The sequence below is a fragment of the Mobula hypostoma genome, chromosome 17 (assembly GCF_963921235.1).
Source record: "Mobula hypostoma chromosome 17, sMobHyp1.1, whole genome shotgun sequence".
NCBI lineage: Eukaryota > Metazoa > Chordata > Chondrichthyes > Myliobatiformes > Myliobatidae > Mobula > Mobula hypostoma.
In genome coordinates, this window is record NC_086113.1 from 34,194,313 (window position 1) to 34,215,830 (window position 21,518).

Here is a 21,518-nt window from a genome sequence, read left to right on the forward strand (position 1 = left end):
TGCTGCCCAGCTTCATGTCATCCGCAAACTTGGAGATGCTGCATTTAATTCCCTCGTCTAAGTCATTAATATATATTGTAAACAACCGGGGTCCCAGCACTGAGCTTTGCAGTACCCCACTAGTCACTGCCTGCCATTCTGAAAAGGTCCTGTTTATTCCCACTGTTTGCTTCCTGTCTGCCAACCAATTCTCTATCCACATCAAGACCATACCCCCAATACCGTGTGCTTTAAGTTTGCACACTAATCTCCTGTGTGGGACCTTGTCAAAAGTCTTTTGAAAATCCAAATATACCACATCCACTGGTTCTCCCCTATCCACTCTACTAGTTACATCCTCAAAAAATTCTATGAGATTCGTCAGACATGATTTTCCTTTCACAAATCCATGCTGACTTTGTCCAATGATTTCACCACTTTCAAATGTGCTGTTATCACATCTTTGATAACTGACTCTAGCATTTTCCCCACCACTGATGTCAGGCTTACTGGTCTATAATTCCCTGGTTTCTCTCTCCCTCCCTTTTTAAAAAGCGGGATTATAGTAGCCACCCTCCAATCCTCAGGAACTAATCCAGAATCTAAAGAGTTTTGAAAAATTATCACTAATGCATCCACTATTTCTTGGGCTACTTCCTTAAGCACTCTGGGATGCAGACCATCTGGCCCTGGGGATTTATCTGCCTTTAATCCCTTCAATTTCCCTAACACCACTTCCCTACTAAAATGTATTTCCCTCAGTTCCTCTATCTCACTAGACCCTCTGTCCCCTACTATTTCCGGAAGATTATTTATGTCCTCCTTAGTGAAGACAGAACCAAAGTAGTTATTCAATTGGTCTGCCATGTCCTTGTTCCCCATGATCAATTCACCTGTTTCTGACTGTAAGGGACCTACATTTGTCTTAACCAATCTTTTTCTTTTCACATATCTGTAAAAGCTTTTACAGTCAGTTTTTATGTTCCCTGCCAGCTTTCTCTCATAATCTTTTTTCCCTTTCCTAATTAATCCCTTTGTCCTCCTCTGCTGGACTCTGAATGTCTCCCAGTCTCAGGTGCTCACATGAAGTATTGTGAGCAGTTTTGGGCCCCTTATCTAAGAAAGGGTGTGCTGACATTGGCGAGGGTTCAAAGGAGATTTACAAAAATGGATTCCGGGTTTTTAAGGTTTGTCATATGAGGAGTGTTTGATGGCTCTGGGCCTCTACTGACTGGAACTCAGAAGAATGAGAGGTGACTTCATTGAAACCTATCAAATGTTGAAAGGCCTCGATAGAGTGTATGCGGAGAGGATGTTTACTATGCGGGGGGGGGAGGAGTCTAAGCCCAGAGGACACAGCTTAGAATAGAGGGGCATCCTTTTAAAATTGAGATGAGAAGGAATTTCTTTATCCAGAGATTGGTGAATCTGTGGAATTCATTGCCATAAGCGGCTGTGGAGGCCAAGTCATTGTGTATATTTGAGGCAGAGGTCGATAGATTCTTGATTAGTCGAGGCATGAAAGAATACAGGGAGAAGGCAGGAGATTGGAACTGATCGGCTATGATGAAGTGGCAGATGAGACTCAATGGGCCAAATGGCTTAATTCTGCTGCTATAGCTTATGGTCCAATAATAATAAATAAATAAATAATTATTATTAAGCACATGAGTTGAAGAGACCCTGAAACTGAGTTCAAAGGTTGTAGGATCAGTTCAGCGAGTGAAGTTATCCCCTCTGGTTCGAGCAGATATCTGCAAATGAACTTCATAATTTAACACTGTAAACGTAATTGAATCTGTAGCCAATGTTGTTTATCAATCTGTATTGTGGTTTAATCAATGATTCCTACAACTGAAGTATCATTGTAACCTCCACCCTGCCCACTGTACAGAACTGTGGAAAAGTCTTAGGCACCCTGAAGTTTTTATATGGTTTCAGATGGTATGGTTCCACAGAGCCCTAAACTCAACATCAGCAAGGCTTTCTGGGATTACCTGGAGAGACAAGCTGGGCAGCCAAACTCTGCCAAAGCACTGTGGCAAGTTTTCCAAGATGCTTGGAACCACCTACCAGCTGATTTTCTTATAAAACAGCACAACTGTGTACCGAAGAGAATTCATGCAGTTTTAAAGGCAAAGAGGTGGTCACACCAAAAATTGGATTAGTTTTAGCTTTTTTTTTACTGTTTACTACTTTTATAGTAATTATTTGATAATTAGAGACTTTTAATTTCATTATTTTTAAAAACATTTTCGCTTTACAGAATTATTTTTAAATGTGCCTAAGACATATTAATGTACTTCAGAATCCTGGCAATTGGAGTTTATATTCCATTACATTTTTGTAGGTCTGCATTGGCTTGATGCATAGATTATTATCCTGAAGTTATCATTTTGTAAACCAGCCATAAGAATCAAATGACATGAAAATCCGACCCAGCATTCTGTTATTCTGAGAAGAAGAGTTTGCAAGATCCAGGTGTAGGGTCTAGTAAGATGTATTTGTTCTTATGTTATGGTGCCGGTTGCAAAAACAATGTTCATCTCTACTGAACACTCACCATTCATACAGCCAGTTCAGACCCCAATGAGATGGCACGAGGAATCATTAAAGAAGCTGGTTCAAAAGTAAATAACTACAAAACCACTAAACTGCTGCACATTCAGTCCACTTGACAGGAAATTTCCTAAGTTAAAAGTTCAAAGTAAATTTATTATCTTAGTAAGTATGTCACTATATACTACCTTGAGATTATTTTGTTGTAGGTTTTCCCAGGAGAGTGGTGAAATAAATACAATCAATGAAAAACTACACAAAAACAAATCTGTTGTGGAAGTCATAAGCCAATGGGTTAAATGTGGGTATCTTGGTAGCAGCACATTTGAGTATGCAAATGTTATATAAGTATATAAATAAACCAACACATCACTCATTGTGAGCAAAGCTAGAGTTAAAGTGATGAACATCAGTTGAAAATTCTGATGAGCCCTTTAAACTTCCTGTATTATTTTGCCCTAAAGTTGGAATGCATTACTTGTTGCAGAAACATCAAATACAGGCCGCAAAGGAAAATAGAGACGTTATGTTAATTAAACGCTTTCAGTGTTCTGTCCGGGAACTGTTTGTTGGTATAAATGCAACAGACCCGTTGGTTGATTCAAGGCATTCAATGTGAATGCAGAATAAATGTGGGGCTTGGAATTCTGTCAGTAAAATGGACGAGTGCGTTCCCAGTTTCAGTCCTTCTCCTGCCGACTGTGCGGCTGTTGACTTCAAAAGTGAATTACTGGTCTGCAAGACGAGAAGTGCGTTGTGGAAATACGTTCATGTCACTTGCTCTTCTATTGAAATGCTATGTGGTCTCTATTCTATCACAATCTTTTAAGCAACTAAGATAGTTTTTAAATCACAAGCAAAATATCAAATTTTGATTAAAGGACCGTATTAACATACTTGGGGAGTGAGAACGGATCTAATTTTGTAACAGCTTTTTTGATAGTGTTTGTTGTTTGCTTTAACACTTGAGCGAAATACAAGTAAAGTCAAATGTTGTGGTATCGTCTCTGCTTGTCGGAGGGCCAGCGGGAATTCGTTCAGGGTGGTACCTGTCAGCAAATCGACCCCAAGTTTACCTCTGACCTTAAACCTGCAACATCCCAGAGAGACTATGCTGCCGCAGGGCTCGATTACCACTGTGCTTTGTGCGGACTTTGGTGAAAGAAGCAGCAATAAAGCCATTAAAAGACAGCACCGTAAAAGTCATTAGACAGCGACGTTGACTTGGCTTTCTTCTCTTTAAAGGATTTTCTACAAGGAGACAGCACCAAAGCTCTACAGAAGCTGGGATGGAAACCAAAAGTATCTTTTGACGTAAGTTTTGCTTTGTGTTTACAAATTTGCACAAAACGGGCTTGCATTTCTGTGAACTCACGTAGGAAATGGGGTGGCCGAGTGGCAACATCGGACTCGCGCAGTTTCATGTTCCTGTGCAATTGATTTTATTTCTCAATTTGATATTTCCGTACATTTATCTCCATCGCAATTGATTATACAGCACCTTTTCAATGTTTACTTATGTCTAATGTTCACCTCTCCCGATTTTCTTCCTCCTCCGGTCGCTGGTCCCAATGAACACCTCTTGATGTGCTTGTGTGCAGGAACTGGTGAAGGAGATGGTGGATGCTGATATCGAGCTCATGAAGGCCAACCCAAACGCTTGAGGCCAGATTCTATTCCGCATAGCAGAGCAATGAGATGTTTTCATGGAACATGGGATGAAATTTAATGATCGGAAAAAATGATTTAGGTTTCAAATGTGCAAGGGAAAGAGAATCACGCTCCTAATGTGATTGTTTATTAAACGGTGTGCTAAATGTACTGTAGCTTCAAAACAATACAAATTAATCATAGTATGCCGTTGAGAACTGTCTTTTAACGATTGATGATTTTACTTCTGCCTTTAATATTGAAATTTATTTGTAAACTGAATGAAGCTTTGAATGAGGTTCAGGAATAATCATGATTTTGTAACTTACTGTATTAAATAGGGTGTTGTTTAAAATGGTTCAGTTACTTAAAGTAACTCCTGCCTCGTTAAAATATGATGGTGCCGATTTCGAACAATTCATTGCTTACATTAAGTGTGGGCGTTATATTAATTCTAACTCCCACGATATTATTTCATTCCTGTAGAATTGGAAAGGCGATATTTTATAACAAAATACCATTTTTACTGTTATAAAGATCATGACATGGACATCTTTACTGACTGGCTTTAAAGAACATATTTCATTCACACAGTGTGAATGTCTAACTTTCAATGAAGAAAGTGGGCTTCGTTTTCCTAGGCACAGCAAAGAGAAATTCCTTGGAAAACTTAATGAGGGTTTGTGGACGTAAGAGGAACAATTTCAGGGAAACGATGGCAATCTGTTTGTAAAAGCTCCTTCTGTATTTCGCACATTCAACCTGCAGCTCTGTGCCCTTTGGGTTCCGCTCCCTGCTTTCTATAATTAGACCCCAGTCCGTCTCCGTGGTGGTGGTGCTGAGATGCTGGCGATTTTTAATATACTCAGTACACATAATTTAACGTAAGAATAATTAGCATCTTTGTTTTAAAACGTACTCTTTCACCAGAAGCTTTATTTTCCCCCTAAGGTTTAAGAGGCGGTTCTGTTGAACGCTGGGTTTCATCCTCACTGTAAGCTTTCAATGTTGAATCTTATCCATCAAATCTCGCAGTTTATCCTGAATCCGGAACTCCCACCCCCATTCCCAGAAAAAGTCTCCTTCCTCCACAGAAATCGCCACAGTTCTTCGGTTCTTATACTGTTAGTCTTAACGTTTAAAGTGAAGTATTTTCAAATTGTTTTAAAGTCAGACGGACCACCTTTAAGACATTAATCGAGCTAATCATATTTTCAGACTTGATTACAGTAAATCGGGGAAAGAGGCTGCCGCAAATAAACAAATGTCGAACCAGGATTAAGTTTACAGCCATACATTTGTTCATTGTGAAGTTGCTGAGTTTTTTAAAAAGTGCCCATTATTTGATTTCCCCGATGCTGGCACAGGCAAGAAAACAAAAAAAAGTCACTTTAATCATTGGTCGGTTTAAGTGTAGCTGGGTTGGAGTTGTAATCATTTGAAAGGAAGAAGCTATAGCGCTCCAGGTGGGGGATAGAAACGTGGTGTTTGCCTGGGTTGGGTTTAAGAAGTTAATCTGTATGATCTGGTTGTAATAAAGCAAGTGGTTTACTCAAATGCGCATTTTCTTGGTGACCTTTCTTTTGTCCAATTCCAATTCCGTTTACCGTTCGGTAAAATAAATGGTCGGCGCATTTTCCCGCGATCACATCGTTGATCTTGCCACGGGGGCAACATTAGACATGCGGAGCTATTCTGGCAAATAATGAGTTATATTCGATACATTTAACGTAAACTGGGCTTTTATTTCTCTTCGTTGCGCAGATTTGGCTAATTTGATTTATTAACAGAACACCTCATAACAGGCTAAATTTCCCAGCAGTCAGACAGTGGGACTTGTTGAGTATAATCGAGAACATATGTGAGTAGACATCGCTAAAGAACTCTGGCGAAAAAGACACCGGCTTACAGCAGGCTGATCACAGGTGCAAGAAACATCGTTACAAAGCATCGAACAGTTGATCATAGCCTCAAAATAGATTAACCTGACACTCCATAATATAATAAAACCCTCGCAGTTATTTCCTAATCTTCAAACAAAAAAAAAATCAGCAAACGTCCGAACTTGGGGATTGTTGGCGGGAGAGAGGTCTTAGATGTCGGATCCGTTCGTGGCCTGTCTACAGTCTGCGAAAAAGACCTATTTGTTCTTCAAGTTCTGACTGACCACAGTTGCCCTCAGCTGGTGAAAGAAAGCCTTATCCGAAGTGAACACGTTTATATCGTACTCTTCAAATGAAGGCATTGCCTCAGATGTATTTAAATCTGCATGCCTTTTTTCTTTAAAGTACCGCGCTGCAAACCTTTGAACCCGAAGTACGTTTTCTTTATTTCCATTGAGTCTAATTGTTTCCAAGAAATGCTGCTAAGCAGTCAGATAAACGATCATTTGATTATAAATGTTCAGCGTGGACTGTTTTGGAAATCTCATCCATATTCGGACACCTCGGTCATTAGTTTTAAAAAGTTGTTTATATAATTAATTATTTAGTACTTCACAGAATATATACAGGGGAGAAAAGCCGGTATTGGGAAAACGTCGCGGTGTATTTCCAGAATCACCTTCAACTAAAAATTCGTCGGATGTTATCTTATTGAACAGGATAGAATATTTCATTCGCACGCATCAAGTCAAGGCTGCCTTCTTGGCAAATTCCAATTCAATATTTGTTCCTGTAGTTTTAACTCTGTAAGATTTTTTACCATGAACATTTGTTGTAAAAATTAACTTTTGAGAACGCAACGATTTAATTTTAAAATATTTTCAGGAAAATTGATGAATGATATTGTAATGTATATACTTCACATTATGACAGTGAAACACGACAGCGCGACTTGTCTCGCGTTTTAACTGTGTCGAGAGACAGGGATGAATCCCAGATTGGTGTATAAAGACATTTTCCTAGTGTTAGTTCTGAATAGAGCGGGGAAACAATGCGTTGAGTTCATTCTTAAATTGGCATGACGGAAAAATCTTGTTGCCTTCAGTTTCCAATAGAGAAAAATAAATGAACATTAATGTCTTTGGTAATTTATGCCACACAGTCGATTGTTCTTCAAGTATAAATTCTCGAAATATGGAGAGGGAAATGTTACATTTTCAGTTTTCCTCACAAAGATCAAAAATAGCCAAATCTCTGTTCTGTGTAAGCTTGTAAATTAAACTGACTGTAAACTATATGGCGAAAAGGGCGCGCGCAAATCAGCGAACCTATTATGTAGTTTAAGATTCTAAAAATGTACCCTAATAGAGTGATTGATGAGGATAAACGCCCAGTGTCCCTGTGACACGAAGGAGAGATGTCCAGACAGGTTCCAAGTTGACCCAAGTGCTTCGGTATTTGAACTCCTTAGTCCACATGACATCAGATTGTCAATCACTCCTGGTCTCTAGACCTTTCCCGTTGATGATCACGCGCTGCTCTTCTGTCGATTCCACTTACATATCCCTGACCACGACCTACCAAAGTTGCAGAATACCTGAAACCCCCGGCCCTGAATGTGTTATTTGAAGAGGGAAAACTCCACCTTAAGCTTCTGTGTATAAAGCGCCCGATTCAAAATGCCATATTTTAAACATTTAAATGAAAAATATGTTGATTTATTCACAATTATATGCTCAGAATTAATCTTAGTTTTAGATAATTGTTAATAAGTATATGTTTTAATGTTAAATTACGATTGAAACTGGCGTAGTATAAAATCCTGCAGTTGACAATAATTTGAACATTAATCGATGTATTTTTATGTTGAACACTTTAAAAGATCATTTACTGGTCAAGATTTATCAACGGGATTGCATGATAATATACATAAACAGAAAGTACTGGAAATACTCAGATCAAGTAGCACAACAATATCCAGTCACCTATTTTAGCGTCCTATTTTCATATTCAGCACAATCTGCGGTATTGCGGAGTGTGTTTTACACAAAACAAAAACACTAAACGGTACTTAAAGGTTCTGTTTTGTTCGATTGTGGTATGCAAATTGCGTCAATGAATTTCCACAAAAATTGTGCTAATAATTTTTTGTATGGTTGCAGTAAAGAGATGCTTACACGCAGCACTTTACTAATCTAGACCATTTAACCTGAGTCTTAAAATGTAAATTAATTACCTTTCAGATTGCATTTACAATGATACAGTAATATTGTATTAATAAACATTGTTCTTTGGGTAAAGACGTAACTTCTAAAGCTTAGACTTATATAAGATTTTACTACATGCATTGGTTGAATAGTCATTCAGTTCCACAGTTACTCCACAGCAAGCTTCGTCGCAATTTTGTTCATAAACTATTATATAAATGTAGACACGAGTGATATTTTAATTAAACGTGATTTTAAAATTCCGGGCACTTCTTGGAGAAAGTAACAAATATAAATCAAAATTCAGTGTAAATGCAAAGGTTGCTTTAAAACGAAAGACTATTCTCTTGAAGAAATATTTTTACAAACTCAATCAAATGTTAGAGGATTACGCAATACTAAGTTTCAAATCTCGAGTTATTAAGAGCCAGTGGCGTTGATATTTGAAAGGTTTTAGCGTCCCTTTAATGTGCACAATCTGCCCAGGTGCTGCAATTCTCTAACTTGTAGTTGCAGTTCTGTCATCCTGTCCACAACGTGTAGCTGCCTTGTAGTCTGCCTGTTGGCATTGGCAGAGCTTCGGGCTTGTATCGAAAGGAAATGAGTACTGCAATGACACTGAACTGTAGCTCTGGTGTTTCGTTGTCAATATTAGAGCAGAGTGAATCAAGCTGTATAATCCAGCCTTGCCTTCTAATTTTGCAGAAAATGAAAATGGGACTCACACACCCAAATTCTTTTATATTTTGACATTTTGTGAATGCCGTGCAGAATAGTAAACACATCCAAATTATATCAGAATGATGCCTTACAACGTGAGCAGACACCTGGACGCGGAGAATTTAGAGGCCTCGTTCATCTGATGACTACGCCGATATTTCTGATCACCATTCAGGTTACTTTTTAAAAGCTTCAGAATTATATTCAATAAACGAGTATTGCCTGATAGAAACATTTGATTAAATCGGGTCTCATTCGCGACATGTTGCCAAGGAATGAGAAAGCTCAAATATTCCATTTGCTGATACTGTGCAGATCTGCTACTGCATTCCCCACAGGATTAAAGACAATTCCCAGAAGCGGCTGCAGATTTTCAAGTCTGATTTTCTACTGATTTTACTCTGCAATTAGACAAAATACTTCAATGATTGGGAGAGAAGATATACTTTGTATTTTACCCATAGTTCGATCTCATCAAACATCACAGTTGTCCTGTGCCTAGCGTCACTTTATGGACATACAAAAAGCTACTTTATGTATTTATCATGCCTATTATTATTATTATTATTGTGTTGTTTATCTTTTGTGGATTTTTTTTGTGTTCGGATCCGGAGTATCATTTGTTCTTTTTTGCACTTGTCTACAGGAAATGACATTAAACAATCTTGAATCTTGAAACAATCTTGAATCTTGATAATCCGCAACATGCGCAATCATTATTTGTTCTTCCATCTGTTTACAAAGAGCGGTTATTACTCTTCTATCTAACTTAAATGCAAGATACCGCCCTGTGTTCAGCATTGTATGTGAAATATACCATGAACTAAAACCGCTGGTTAACATCAGAGCAACCACTCCAGATAAAATGGACGGATTTCTGGATAGAAGATTCTATGATGAACTGTGGTACCAGCTAAATAAAATATCCATGCCTTCTATGTTTGTATTGGTGGAAATGTGAGTAATGGTCTGTTTGTGTACCACTCCAAAGACTGGGAAAATTGTGTGAAGTCTTTACAACTTCAGACTAATCGGGAGTTAAGCTGATGTCTCTCCGGAGTTCCAACCTCAAGGAAAGTCAGCACAGTAATAATTATTTACCTTTATTATTAGAGAAATAATTCACTCTATATCAAAGTCTCCGCCTAAGTCAAGAAAATGCTTTAAACCCTCCTGGATTCCAGTTTGGCGTCGGTTTTCTGGTGGGATCACAAAGGCAGCGAGTTGGGAGAATAAGTAGCCGACACCTCGTGATCCTTATCTCTGGTGAACCGTGACTTTTCGCTGTTTTCAATTCTTAAGTATTTTCCCCGATATACAGAATAAAAGAGAAAAACTATCAGGTCCAATATTGTGCCTGGACTAACTATATGATTAAATACGGGGTTTACTTTAGAAATCCGCTAACTCTCACTGAAGGACGTGAAGGGGTGAGACTAAGCTAACTCAGTGTTATTAAAATATAAACACGAGAAGGTCTGCAGATACTGGAAATCTAAAGCAGCGCACACATAATGTTGGAGGAACTCGGCAGGTCAGGCAATGAACAAATATTCGCCGTTTCTGGCCGAGACACTTCTTTTGCCCGAAACGTCGGCTATTTATTCATTACTATAGATGCTGCCCGACCTGCCGAGTTCCTCCAGCACTCTGTACGTGTTACTAAAAGTATAGGCTTCTTTGCACAAGGACTCTAAGCCTTTATAAAATTAACCAAGAATAATAACGTACCAAAGCTCTTAATAGATCTCCCTGTTGTATAAATTAATTTAGAATTTGGGCTACTATATAGTTGTTATCTTTGCCGGGAGCAATTTGGAATCTATACCCTGTGGCATTTACAACAAAAGTCTGAGGATAAGAGAAGATGTAACCTCCCCATGATGTTCGAGTGAAGGAAACGTTTTTGGGCTGAGGTTGAAATATAGTCTGAGCCCAGAATATCAGCGGGGGGGGGGGGGCTAATAAAAAAGGAGAAACACAGTCTTAAGTACTTCTCGATCCATCTGGTTACTAGCTGTATCTGTGTTGAAACATACAGTGACCCCAGTAGCGTGAATAAGAGTCAGCTATAACTTTGTAACCCACAATCTGTATCTTGGTCAGAAGTGAGGCCACAAAATGCATTTATAGCTCAATTTGTAGTTATGTAAATCCGGCGTTTAATGCCCTGTTTTTATATGAGTTACAAGTTCATACTATTAAGTTTTGAAACTGCTTTCTTCCAACACTTGCCCTCTCCATCTTTCCCTGTTACCCCTTTCTACAACACACACACACACACACACACACACACACACACATACAGAGAGAGAGAGAGAGAGAGAGAGAGAGAATAGAATTTGCTATTGAAATAAGTCACATTATCATGGTTTCATTGCTAATTCCCCAGGGGCACTAGGACGTGCCCTGAACTTTCCTGCTTGAAAGTCCCTGAGCTGCCGTTTGCTAGTGTTTTCCTGCGAGAATTCCCACTTCATCTCCATTTGAACGGATCTAAAGTGTCGGGGCTGCTTATCTGTTTGTGCAGCGCAGGTAACTTTAGTCCCCTGTTGTTCTTTCTCGCTATGACACCCACAAAAGCAACCACCAACCCTACCCCCACACGAAACCCTTTCCCAAAGTGTTTGTGAAAATTGGTCCGTTTACCACCCATGTTGAATCAAGCTGTGTTTATTTAGGGAAAAAATTGTCGGCCACCCAACCCTATAATCAGCTCTGACCTGGAGCTTTGCAACTTGAGTTTATTCTGACGCTTGAGTTACAGCGCGATTGAAAATAATAGTAGGGGAGCCAACCAGTGGCTTTGCATCAACTAAAATCGAAAGTAAAATCTTGACCCTTTCACCCAAACTAGACTGAAATCAGTTGCATGCGAATGGCATCAGTTCAAGACAATGTGGAACACATCACTGACTATAGAACAAAAATATACGGGACAATCTGTTCTGACCAAGCACAGCAGATCGTCAGTGAACCCAGGGAGCAGCCAAAGAACATAACAATTCCTATCATTTACTAAAACAAACGGGCAGGGACGTCTGAAACTTGAAACCACTGTAAAACAAAGACATCATTATTATTATCATAATCACTAATTTAAGCATATATTCAGAACATATTCATTTAAGCGTCAAACTGCTATAAACACGTTAGCATTAATTGGGGTAAGTTATAAAATAAAATGCTTTTAAGTTATATCTGGTAAAATAGCTTTTCAAAGCAATGAACCGAAGAACAAAATGAGTTTTAATGTAACCCAGCCAAATACTTTTTGTTGGTCTCATTTTTGCCGTGGAGTTGTTTAGCTGACATCCCCTGCACTGACCTCTGGCTGCATTACGCCCTGTGCTTTTCCGTCTAATGAAAAATGATTCCGCACACTGATTGAATTTTATTTCTTCCTGGACTCGTCAGATTTAGTTGCATGTATTCAATCAATCTTCTTCCTAACGCGACGTTTGTTTATTAGACTGGAGACAATTAATGTTTTTTAAATTAATGTTAGGCACCGAATATCTAAGAATGCGCATGCATATTGGCATATATATATTTATGCAACTCTATTCATACAAAGGTACTGGAAACCATGGAAATACACTGCCGTCTCTTCCGTAGCTTAACATCATGCCTAAACTGCACGAAGCGCGGCAGTCAGTGTACGGGATGAAATGGAACAAATACGGCGCACCAACCCCCCATCTGTATCCGACAAGAACGTTTATACTTAGCCTGATTTTTTTAATGAAATGTGTTTAAATGGAAGATTTATGTATAAGTTTGTGTAACTTGCAGTTTAATTAAATCCCCCTTAAACATTTTAAACATATCAATATAGCGTAAAAAACTAACAGACGCGTGCGCATTCTATGTATCGATATTTGCTTGCAGCAATACTGTCTTTATACCCATCTTTTTTTCTTAAATGTTTTCTTCACCTCGCATGCTACACGTCTCCTTGTGCCTTTGTAGGTATGTATTATAGGTCACCCACTGATAATATGAGATGTCTTGACTATGGGTTGAACAGTCGAAGCGCTGAAGTAATGATTTGCAGACACGTAGCTGTCATTCCCATGTTATTTAAGAGATTTCCCAATGCATCCATTTTTGTAATATTTTCCAAATAAGGCTCAGTGCGGCCAGAATATACAACTGTAGTATTTATTTTTCTTAATCGAGAGGACGGAATCTCGAGGAGTCCCGGCAACTTGAGAGAGAGAGTTTCTCATGTGCTGTTTGAATATTGAAAACGACTGCAAAGCCAAAATAACAAATAAGATACCACGGTGCAGTTTGTCTGTGAAATTCCTGACACTTAATCCACTGGTTTAATGGGTAGATGCATAGCCAATTTAAACAAGAAAAATCTCAATTATTAAAACAAGGTTGTCTTACATTTAAATATTACTCCAAATGCGAGACTAAGTAGGGAGTTGTTACCTTCCATTCATTCAACTGAAGTAATTCCGAAATTATGTATTTTAAATCCAATAAATGAATTAACGTGCTACTAGGCAGGAGTGCTGGTTGCACTCCCATCATACCCCCGAAGTACATTCTTAGCCCCACTCTGAGAAATATTTATCAGAAGTCACATTTGGTGTTGACCCCATTTACCTCGCTATCTAACTCCATGTTTGTCCATAATTCGCCCATTATAAAGTAAGTATTAGCATCTACGGGGGTGAAAATAGCAGTTACATACTACACGAATATACATAATATATTATGTATAATAATTAAATCACTTGTATTTCTATATGACATATATCCTATTTACGAAATGCAACAATTCGTTTTCAATTAGCTGGGATCAGAACATGTAATTGAAACTAGACTCGACCAGCTCATTTGTTTCAATGAAAAGACATAGCTGACATTTGGGGGTAATTTGCAAATCACTTTTACACGTTGCATTAGATTAGAATAATTTTCCTACGTATTTTTTCTCCCCGGGTGTCCACGCGGTTTTGCCATAATGCAGTCTATCCGTTTGTACTTAAACCTAACTTTCTAATAACCATTTTAATTCTATGTCGTTTTGTAATGCTTTTGAATAGTTAAATACACGATTATTATTTCAGTTTTAAGGGTTTATATACTAGGATAAAATACATGCAAATGTTTGCACTTCACAGTCATAAAACATAATTCTATTATAGTATTAAATATAATCAGTAATTCATTTTATATCACCTTAACTCGGCACATAATACTACATAGTATCATATTGTACAAACAACCTAGACTTCAACTTTTTGTTCCTGCCAAATAAATCATTCTCTAGGGAGCAGAGGTTCCCAACTTTTTATTTTGCAATGGAGCCGTACCATTAACTGAGGGGCCCGTGGATCCCACGTTGGGAATAATATTACTTTTTTAAAATTTTTATTTACATATTTAATTCAACAGTTCATACACTACTAGCCATTGTTTTAAACTTTAACTTGATCAGACATCAAGCTATCATTATTTAAAAAGACCTTAATAGTAATTTAGTGATGAATCTGTCATTGCGTACTTAGTTTATCAACGATTACTCGAAATTGTCACCCCCATCATGTCCGAGTATACTTCAAATTTAGCTTCTTTAAAACAAAATTAACAGCTATTCCAAACATTACAATTTGGGTTTTGATTAAAATGTATTAACAATATTCTCAGTTTGCTTTATAGAATTAAGTACAAATTTACAGGACATAGAATTTATTGGAATATTACTAAGATTATTGCTCCCTTTCTTCGCCCACACACATTTTGAAGTCGGTAGTGGATTATATATTCTGATTACTATATACCTGGTGTGTTCTCCCCACCCACCCCCCATCAAGGAAACAACCTTTACTCACGAGATCTATTCATTACACTTAACACTGTCCATTAAATGAGTTGAATAATGCTTACAAGGTGAGATTTAACTTGGTTTGGCGGTTAACTTGGAATATAAAGATTCATTTGAAATATAAATTGGCATATATTAAGAACTGCTTTCCTCTGTTCAAACTGCTGCTAATAGTTACTATCAATCCCTGGGGACTATTCATTACGGAGAATATGGTATAAGCGTGTTTCCGTATATATCCATAAGCAAACATACTTGAACTAACGTTAGTGTTCATCATGTTTAAAATTTTATCAGCATGAACGAAAATTCAAACATCGTCGAATTTTAATAGGGAATAGGGCGGCCATCGTAATTAAAATAACGCATCCAGACGTGTTTACTACCTATGAAATGTCAGAAGCGAAATCTATTTCAACTCTACAATTATGTTTTCGATTCTTAACACACACGGGTGTATTTTAAACAAACTATAGGAACGGTGTGTAAACAGTTAATCACAGTGCGGCTCCGTGTCTAATAGAACTCGATTAGACTAAAGTGATCACATTACACAGGCCTATCTCAGTGACCTCAATCACGTTAGTTCAAGCAAATTAATTGACCTGCAAAAGAGGCAGTTGGATTTTGTGGCCAATTTTAATTTAACAGAACAATTATCTCCAAAGTAGATCATGCTTCAACTATCACTGAGCTTTTTTTTCCCGATGATCTATAATAACATTAAAATATTTGTTTAATGGTGTAGGAATTGCGGGGCAAGGGAACTGTCTCCCAGGGTTACTTCTTTTAGAAGGTACATTCAGTAAATCGTACTGCTGCTAATACTCGTGTGTTGTCTGGGAGGCCTGTTGGCTAATGTAATGTTCTCTTTTAGCTGTTGCACTGTGTAAAGTGGATATCCCCACAAACAATACAAGAATATGGTTTGCAGTTGTGGGCTTTGGAAAATACGCTTCAACACAAAAGGCCAGATACATTGAAATCCAAACGATCAGTATTTCGTACACTTGACGGATACGTATGTATGGCTTGAACAAGGTGGCACTGGTGATGCCAGCCACTGTAGGCTGCTAATTCAAAATCTTGTCTCTCTCTAGAGTGGTAGGTTTCCAGGCTGGGCCTTGTTTAAATCCTTATGTGCGCAGGTTTCTAACACTACAGAGGGCCAGGGCCTACCTGGCTGCAGTCTCACAGAGGATAGTAAAAAATAATGCTGATTGGATTGTCCATCCTTGTCAGCCTTACGACAAAACTGCAAGCCAAGAAGATTTGGCGCTTAAATCACTGTTGAAACTGACTTGGATATCAAAAGTTAAATCAATCTTCCTTTGATCTTCACCTAAATATAAAACAAATTCTGATTAATCCATCCTGTGTAGGCCGGTAAAGCGCTAGCAGCTTAATTCGATTATATTTTTCTTGGGAAGGGGCTGAGAGGGGAAAATGACGTGACTGGTCAACCGGCTTCCGGTAATCAGAGTTTCAGCGTGAGAGTTAACCGAAGATTCCGAATAGTGTAACTTTAACAGTAGACATTCCCATAAACCCGAGAGTGCTTTTGCATTCGCCCATCTTAAGGCAAGAGCGGGTTGTCAACTTCATATTAAAAATAGTATTTGGTAATTAAAACATTTTTCCAATTTTGTTTAATATATACATACAGCAGGACGAGAAATCGCCTTTGTAAGAAACTTGTTTTTTTTACGCAATCTTTGTGTTCTTTTAGCAAACAGTGTATATTAGATTGGTGGTGTAATTAGAAAGAGAATGTCAAAAAGAAACGGCTGCCCCCTGCAACGACTTCACAGCAAGTTAGCTGGGCAATCATCTTAAGTATTCCAATGCCGCTTTCAAGAAGCGATGGATTAATCGGAACGCAGCAAACTATCGTATAAGTTTGATGTCAGTTTTTATAAAAGACTCCACATGTGATTATTATATCTTTAAATCGTTGTCTGATTGCTCTAATTTGGCAGCAATCAAGCAAGAAAACAATTGCAATCATTGGCTAATTGCTGTCGTTAGATAGCAGGGTTGATAAGGGACAGTACCCCCCCCCACCCCCAAATGTCAACTATGGCTGACGATACATGCACACATTGGCATTGGGCACCTTCCTCTCTGTCTGCTTCAATGCAACGTTTCGCACACCACACGTATATTCCCCCTCCCTCCCAAAGCGACACGATTTGATGTAGGAAAGTTTGGGAGGCTATATGTAGCTATTTCAGTCCTTGTCCAGTAAACTACTATGTTGCTTTCCTACATTCGCAATGTACGGATGCAAACTCCCTGTCAATGGTCGAACCTACAGTTGTAAAGCAAAAGTCGATAGACCGATGACTCTAGTTTACAATAGACATGTTAGCACTCGAATCGAATTGTAATTTATTTATAAACAAACAATGCAATGCCTTCTCAATACTTTCAATAAAAGGAGAAAGAAGTAAAACGTGTAATACAGTTTCCCTTTTATAATGGAAAGTGTAACATCGAGAAATCAAAACACTTGAGGGAGCCTTTCGAGTTATCACGAGAACACTTTGGGGAGTTTGGTCCACGTTTCAAAAAGGAATATTCTACTACACATTAAAATAAATTACTATAAGACGATTTATAACAAGTTCAAGTAAGCTGCTATGAACTTTTAATAAATTTGACACACATTTTTAATATTTTAAACAACATTTATCCCCCAAAATAAAAGCAACTTACGTTTCATTTGGAGTAACACTTTCCTTTTACTCAAATTTCAAATGGAAATTGTTTTCTGTTTATATACAGATATGAAATAGATATATAAACCCAGACTGTTGTTGCTTGCGTATTAAAGAAACAAAAAATAAAATAGTTTGTAAACGTTTCTGTCAGTACTTGCTGCAGTCATGGATAAACGAACCCGAAGTGCGGTAAAGTGTCTGGGCGGCGGGAAAGGACATCTGGCAGCTGTTATTCCCATTGACATGTGCGGAACTGACGGCGGAGTTGCTCAGGCCGATCCGCTGCGACTCAAACATTTCTCGGACCGCATGGAAGTTCTGCTGCTGGCCCGCGTACGCGCTGCCGGCCAGATGACTCAGATCACTGGCCTGATTGAGGTACCAAGTGGCCAGGCGCCCAGCTCCAGGTCCCTCCTGCCCGTTGCTCAGCCCGTGAGTTAAGGAGGAAGGGACGGTGGTGGTGGGAATGGAATAGTCTGGTAAAGTCTCGTCCACGGCGCTGACGCTGGCTGGCATGTGAGCGGCTCTGTCCCCGGAATAGAGGCTCATAGCCTGCATGTTACAATGGTAAGTGGCGGCGCAACCGCCGCCGCTTGTCCCGGAACTCATGTTCTGGCTACACGAAGAGCTGTAGATGGACGGCTGGCTAGACGAGTAACTGAGGGATATGGAAGGGCTTATACCTGTCCTGGAAGAAGCGACCAGACTTGTACTGAGCTCATTGGCGTTGTGCGGCGAGCGCCTGAGAGAAGTGACCATGTTCTCCACGCTGAAGGCCTGCGGATGGTGCTCGGGGTTGTCCAGGTTCATGGACCTGTTGGACGGGATGCTGTGAGGGCTGCTGCTCGACAGGCTGCTGCTGTCGGGGCTCTCGATCTTCGGCACCATGTTGAGGGTGGGGGAGGCGGCGAGGGGAGGGGACGGGGCGCCATTCTCCGTCTTAATCTCCTGCACCCTCATGGGCTGAGAGTTGGCGGCTTTCTCCGATTCCTGAGCCTGCTGTCTGGGCTGCGGCTCCTTGGTCTGCCGATCCTTCTCTTCCTTCTCCCGGATGGCGTCCTTTTTCTTAAAGCGCCTCCTCCTCCTCAAGAAACTACCGTTTTCGAACATGTTGTAAGAGTCCGGATCCAGGGTCCAGTAGCTGCCTTTACCCGGCTTCTTGTCATCGCGGGGCACTTTGACGAAGCATTCGTTGAGCGAGAGGTTGTGGCGGATACTGTTCTGCCAGCCTTGCTTGTTCTCCCGGTAGAAGGGGAACCGTTCCATAATAAATTGATAAATCCCGTTCAGAGTGATCTTCTTGTCCGGCGCGTTCTGAATGGCCATGGTAATGAGGGCGATGTAACTGTACGGAGGTTTCACCATGTCCTTCGGCTGCGGCTGCGGAGTATAGTGTCCATAAGGTCTAGGCATACCAGCAGCATACTGTTCGTGGGCTGGATGTGAATACATACTCATCGGGGCCGGCATTCCCGTGTAGCCCGGACCTGCTCGGTAGTAATTCTGTTCGCTGATATAGGGTACAACTCCCAGAGAGTTGGGACTCGATACCGAGTAGCGAGCTTGCATCGCTGCCTTCCGCCTTGCGAAGCAAAACTTCTGGTCCTCCCCCGCTGAAATACCTTCACACACACACACACACACACACACACACACACACACACACACACACACACACACACACACACACACACACACACACACACACACACACGCGCACACACACACAGACACACACACACACACACACACACACACACACACACACACACACACACACAGCGATGGAAGAGGAGAGAGAAATCCAAACTTTTCCAAGTTGTACTCGAGTTTAACTCTTCGCTCCAAACTTTTTCATATATATATATATATTTTCTTCTTCTTTCCGCGGGGTGGCAGACTGAATTGGAAAACTTCTAAACTTTGAGCATCCGTCACTTGACAAGACTTTTACGCAGTTAGTTTTTTTTACCCAGCTGCAGCCCCTCCCCGAGGCATCAATATCCAATTGAAGGCGCTACCGTCTCTCCATGGAATTGCTGCTGTTTCTGGCCACACACACGCACACACACATCCTAGAACCTAGGTGGCGTCTCGATGCCCCATCCCACTTCTAACGCCAGCCAGCTCCCCGTTCAGTACCACAAGCACGGCGCTTAAAAAGACAATGTCCCCTTTCTGAGCATTTCACCCCTATTCTCCACATTTATCGTTTCGCCCCCCTTTTTGAGCGACTTGCGCAAGACTTTTAAGGATGAGGGAATCTCTGTTACTAACCTAGATTTATAAAGTAACGCCAGAAAAAAAATAAAGATAGGAATATCTTTAAAAGTTATTGACATAAATACTTTTAGTCCGGTCAGGAATAAACCGATAATAATGAGGCAGGACAGGGCAGCACAGATAATATAAACACGCTAGGCACAGCGCAAACAAACTCCCAGATCTCATTTAAAATATTATTCGTAAATAATGGCCGTATTCGCTTCGTTTAAAGGAACTGCTGTTTGAATATTTCGTAGATGAACGATCTCTCCTACTAGTGATAAACTTTTTAAAAACAACTTTATTAAGCAAAGCCTTTGTTTGCAAAACTATCTCAGTGGCACGATGGCGGGTTTTAGTTGGAAGAATGGAATTTGACTGTGCATTGAGATGTGATGTATGTCTGCACGACTGGTTCTTAAAGAACCTTTCACACCGCAACTCGGTAATGAGCACAAAACGGCAACAGCTCTCAAAACTCGTGTTAAAGTCTTAAACACTTACTTTTGAAGGAGATGAAATGCTAAGATACTGCTCAAACAGCGGGATGTAGCAGTGAACGGGCTGGATGGCTACAGTAGTTAAACCTATTTGTAAAACTCCTGAGGTGTGATACCATTTGCAGATGTGTAAAACGGATTTGCTCTCCTCTCTCTGGGACAAACGGGATTGCGGCAGAATGTGAGCGGCAAGTGTGATTCCCAGAGTGTCTGAGTCCAACACTGGATTCTCAAATCGCACCTAGAATGTGTTCGCAACTCCTTACATCCCTGGGCAATTTCGTTAGGTATCAGCCACCAGGTTCCGGAAGATGAATTATTTAATCTTGTTTGTTATTATTTAAATCTTGGAAAATTCCGGGTGTATAAAACTCTTACATTTTTAACTTGTCTGACAACGATGGGCTCTTTCGCTTATTGCTCTGTAAAATGGCGCCGTGTAATGGAAGTATATTTATTAATGATTGATATCAATGTTATTGAGTCTGACTACTCCTTCCGTCATTAAACCATTTACAGAATTCTGCAAAATCCAAGAAGAGATTGTTTAAGAAACTCAACAGTTCCATTCCACTACACTATAAAGTCGCTTCATATTAGATCTATCGAATTTACAAGAAATTAATTTATATTCTACACCTGGAACCCAAATTTACGTTCACTTCTGTGCGGCGTAATTGATATCGATTAGTTACTGAGTTCCGAGCTACCCCACACCTGTAATCGAATTATTACCAAAAGGGGTGAACCTGTCAGCGTTGGAATCCATCCATCGCAACTCCAGCTCATACGCAATTCATCGCAACAGGTAGCTATATCCCAAACAGGGAGAGAGAAAAAAAATCGCAAAAACATGACAGCATGAATGTCACCATTCGTTTCTAATCGTAAAGACAACTTGAGGCATCCAGCTATTATAATTGCAAAGATCATCGAATCTCTAAAAAGATAAATAAACAAATGCACGGTATGTTATGGACGGATTGAGTTCAGTGTGCCCTTCAGTTCTTATGGTTGCATATGTCTATGTTTTATAATACGTACCTTGCCGGGAATGGTTTTAATTCCGCTGTTCATTGAGCGTGGTTTTGCATTCCTTGCGAATCTACTGCGTGGGTACAATGCACCTCATTGTATTCTTGCTGGGAATCTGCAGGTGGACCTGACATGTTCTGTGGGCCATTTTC

At 39.8% G+C, this 21,518-nt stretch overlaps 2 protein-coding genes across 2 annotated transcripts in view; one reads left to right on the forward strand and one right to left on the reverse strand.

Annotated features, from left to right (window-relative positions):
* Window positions 1-5,855, forward strand: part of gmds (GDP-mannose 4,6-dehydratase) — a 668,214-nt gene extending 662,359 nt beyond the window's left edge. Inside the window, exons 11-12 of the mRNA XM_063069704.1 lie at window positions 3,784-3,852; window positions 4,140-5,855. Coding sequence (XP_062925774.1) covers window positions 3,784-3,852; window positions 4,140-4,202 — 132 coding nt within the window. The 3' untranslated portion in view covers window positions 4,203-5,855. The remainder of the gene's footprint in view (window positions 1-3,783; window positions 3,853-4,139) is intronic.
* Window positions 5,856-17,217: 11,362 nt separating this feature from the next.
* LOC134357719 (forkhead box C1-A-like) lies at window positions 17,218-19,504 on the reverse strand. The gene has a single exon (XM_063069341.1). The coding sequence runs from the start codon at window positions 19,133-19,135 to the stop codon at window positions 17,714-17,716; it is 1,422 nt and encodes a 473-aa protein (XP_062925411.1). The 5' UTR covers window positions 19,136-19,504; the 3' UTR covers window positions 17,218-17,713.
* Window positions 19,505-21,518: the final 2,014 nt, after the last annotated feature.